This window comes from Heptranchias perlo, unplaced genomic scaffold (genome assembly GCF_035084215.1).
Source record: "Heptranchias perlo isolate sHepPer1 unplaced genomic scaffold, sHepPer1.hap1 HAP1_SCAFFOLD_64, whole genome shotgun sequence".
Taxonomy (NCBI): Eukaryota; Metazoa; Chordata; class Chondrichthyes; order Hexanchiformes; family Hexanchidae; genus Heptranchias; species Heptranchias perlo.
Window position 1 is genome coordinate 1,617,094 of NW_027139666.1, and position 3,901 is coordinate 1,620,994.

The 3,901-nt window shown below is 45.8% G+C and overlaps 1 protein-coding gene across 1 annotated transcript; it reads left to right on the forward strand.

The window, feature by feature from the left end:
• Window positions 1-209: 209 nt before the first annotated feature.
• LOC137318030 (histone H2A-like) lies at window positions 210-596 on the forward strand. Its single transcript, XM_067981014.1, has one exon. The coding sequence runs from the start codon at window positions 210-212 to the stop codon at window positions 594-596; it is 387 nt and encodes a 128-aa protein (XP_067837115.1).
• The last annotated feature ends 3,305 nt before the right edge of the window (window positions 597-3,901 follow it).

Sequence of the window (3,901 nt, forward strand, 5' to 3'; positions counted from 1 at the left end):
TAGGGAAAGGAGGGAGAGAAGCAATATTACTAAAGGACAATATTGCAGCAGTTGAAAGAAATTATATCAGTGAAGGTGAGCGGGCAGTGTAAACACTCTGAGAGAGAACCATCACAACTGCCCCCACTGTACTCCTGCAGAAGGTATAGGAAGGGCGAGTGCGGGTGGATTTCTTCATTCTTTGTGAAACTGCTTGTGAGATTGTGGAAATGTCTGGAAGGAGAAAAACCGGCGGTAATGCTCGAGCCAAAGCCAAGTCTCGCTCATCCCGGGCCGAACTGCAGTTCCCTGTCAGCAGTTTTCACAGGCTCCTGCGAAAGCGGAACTCTGCTGAACGTGTGGGTGCCGGAGCCCCGGTCTATCTGACGGCTGTGCTCGAGTATCTGACGGCTGAAATCCTCGAGCTGGCCGACAACGCGGCCCGCGACAACAAGAAGACCCGCATCATCCTCAGACACCTGCAGCTGGCCATCCGCAACGACGAGGAGCTCAATAAGCTGCTGGGAGGGGTGACCATCGCTCCGGGCGGGATGCTGTCTAATATCAAGGCCGTGCTGCTCCCGAAGAAAAGCCCTGGGAGCATCAAGAACAAGTGAAGCGGCCCAGATTTAATCTAATAACAGGACAAGGACAGGACCAAACTTAATAAATCATTTGGAGAAGGAACAGAAAGATAGACAAGGTTCATTTAGTAGATGTGATATATTTAGATTTTCCGAAGGCCCTCGATAATGTACCGCATTCTAGACTCATGGGTAAGTTCAGAGTACATGGAGTCTGGGGACAGGTGGCAGAATGGATAGCAAGTTGGCTCCAAAACAGAAAACCGAGAATAGAGGTTAAGGGCAGCTACTCAGGCTGGCAAAAGGTGGAAAGTGTTGTTCCATAGGGATCGGTGCTGGGACCACTGTTGTTCACAATTTACAATAATGATTTGGATTCTGGAATCGGAAGTAAAATTTCAAAATTTGCCGATGACATCAAATTGGGGGATGTAGTTAATACAAAGGAAGAATGTGTCAAAATGCAAGAGGACATTAATAAACTTGCAGAATGAAGAATAAAGAGATCACACACTGATTGGATAATAAGAGTCTACACGGCATAGAAGAGAAAATGGATCTCGTGGTACAGATATACAAATTACAAAAAGTAGCGACGCTGGTGAATAAGATCATAAAAAGGCAAATCAAACGTTAGGATTCATTTCTAGAGGGGTAGAATTGAAAAGCAAAGAAGTTATGTTAAACTTGTATGGAATCTTGGTTAAACCACATTTGGAATACTGCGAACAGTTCTGGTCTCCATATTATAGACATAGGTTCATTGGAGAAGATGCAAACAAGATTCACAAAGATGATACCAGAAACCAGAGGATTTTCTTATCAGGAAAGGCCGAACAGACTGGGTCTCGTTTCACTGGAAAAGAGAAGACTGAGGGTTAACCTGATAGAGGTCTTTAAGATAATGATTGGGTTTGTTAGGACAGACGCAGAGAAAATGTTTTCACTTGTGGGGAGTTCAAAACTTCAGGTAATAAATATAAAATAGTCGCTAATAAATCAAATAGGGAATTCAGGAGAAACTGCTTTACCCAGAGAGTGGTTAGAATGTGAAACTCGCAACTACAAGGAGTAGATGAGGCAAATAACATAGGGGCATTTAAGGGGAAGATAGATCAGCACAAGAGGGAGAAAGGAATCGAAGGATATGCCGATAGGGTCATGTGAAGTAAGGAAGGAGGAGGTTCGTGAGCAGCATAAACGCTGGTATGGACCAGTTGGGCCGAATGGCCTGTTTCTCTGCTGCAGTTTCAATGTAACTCGATGTAAAGGCTTTTTTCAGAGCCACGCATTGAATCTGTGAAAGGGCTGGTTACTGAATGAAGGAAGACGTTGATATCATGCTACCAGTGTTGCGTTGAGCTGTTTTTGTCTCATTGTAGACGAGATGGGGTATTAATGGGACTGGAGTCGGGGCACCGACCACAGTCCGGTACTTTAAACGGTGACCTTTGGACCCAGTCCACACATCACCAGATTTCTTGCATTTATTCAAACTATTTGCCATGCTGGGCTCGTAAAGCATCACCAGAACGGATCGACTAACCTTTCTACATTTGTGGGATTCAACGCTTTGCTCCGTTTCTGTTCGATTTTGTTGGATGATTTAAATAACGCATTAAACAAACTGGGGAATCATTGAAATTTAACTTTGTTAATAAAAACAATTAACAGTGAATTGCCTGGTGCCCAGGAGATTAGAAATATTACTCGCTTTTCGTCCTGTTAACAAGTAAACCGTGTTTACAGTCCACCTACCCGCTTTGGTTCCAAATGGGGGATTAAACAGAGAAAGCGGGAGAGGAGGAGTCAGAGTGAGCGACAAAGCAGAGAGCGGCCTCTGATCTTCCAGCTCCACCTCCAGCTTTCTCCACCCGCCAATTTCAAATCGTTTATCGACAATTGAAACAAAACACAGCGGCCGGCACAAACGCTTACAGACTCGGGCTTCATATTCAAGGATTCCCAGAAATCCGGAGCTTTTAAATAAGCCCCGTTACAATTAACAGTCAGTGATATTCCTGCATAAATACAGTCCCTTCGATAACAAGTCAACCCGCCTCCTTCCATTTCAGTCCCAGGCCCGATTCTATCTCCCCACACATCCCCTCCCAGACGAGTTCAGCAGTTTACAAACACTTCATTCCAGCTGATTTGGAGAATCTCACGTGTTGGGGTTTCAGTTGCGACGCGGATTTTCTCCGCCAGTTTTACCGTCTCACAGAGACTCTCGCCCTGAATCTGTGAAAAGAAAATGACCGTGAACTGGGAATGGGGCCGAACACATCCCCAGTTACAGTGAGGCCCGGACACTCCGTTCTCTCTGTTTTATATCAGGCAATCTCCCACCTTCATGTTCAGCACTCGAGAAAGAGCGAGACACACACTGTCAGTCTTACACTTCCTATCAGTGTGTTTATGTCACGCTCAATAGCAGTATCCCACCTTCATATGCAGCACCAGAGAGTTAGAGAGAAAGGGAAACAGATACGGTGACAGGGCGAGCGGAGATGCACAGTGCCACAGTATCAGTTGCAGACTGACCTGTGAAGTTCCGCTTCATCCAGAAAATCCCGTTGGAGAGACAGAAGATGCAATCTCATCTCTCACTGTTATACCAGAGACGGACACATTATTAATCCCAAACTCAGGGACAGTGCAGAGAGCGACAAAAACAATGTGGGCCGAATTCAACCCCCTCTTGCCTGTTGTACTATATTCGGTATTGCAGATCACGGCCGTTCGATCTTACTCGCAGTGACTGAGAGTTTCACTCTGATTATATTAATCTGGGACTATAGCTGTCAGATATTAATGCAAATACACGGACATCGACATTCCACCCATATTTCTCCAGGATTGGTTTGAGAAATCCTGCCTCAAGTTTCGGAGTCACAAGAATGAACAGAACCAATTGGCTCATTTCAAAATGTCACACTGTATCTATCAATCCCCCACAGTCAACATCCTGGGGGTCACCATTGACCAGAAACTTTACTGGACCAGCCACATATATACTGTGGCTACAAGAGCAGGTAAGAGGCTGGGTATTTTGCTGCGAGTGACTCACCTCCTGACTCCCCAAAGACTTCCCACCATCTACAAGGCACAATTCAGGAGTGTGATGGAATACTCTCCACTTGACTGGATGAGTGCAGCTCCAACAACACTCAAGGAGCTCGATAAAAACGAGGACAAAGCAGCCCGCTTGATTGGCATCCCATTCATCACCGTAAACATTCACTCCCTTCACCACCGGTGTACCATCCACAGATTGCACTGCAGCAACTCGCCAAGGCTTCTTCGACAGCACCTCCCAAACCCGCGACCTCTACCAC

Bases quoted from the DNA above. Each gene is read 5' to 3' on its own strand.
- LOC137318030 (XM_067981014.1), top strand. From the start codon at position 210: ATGTCTGGAAGGAGAAAAACCGGCGGTAATGCTCGAGCCAAAGCCAAG.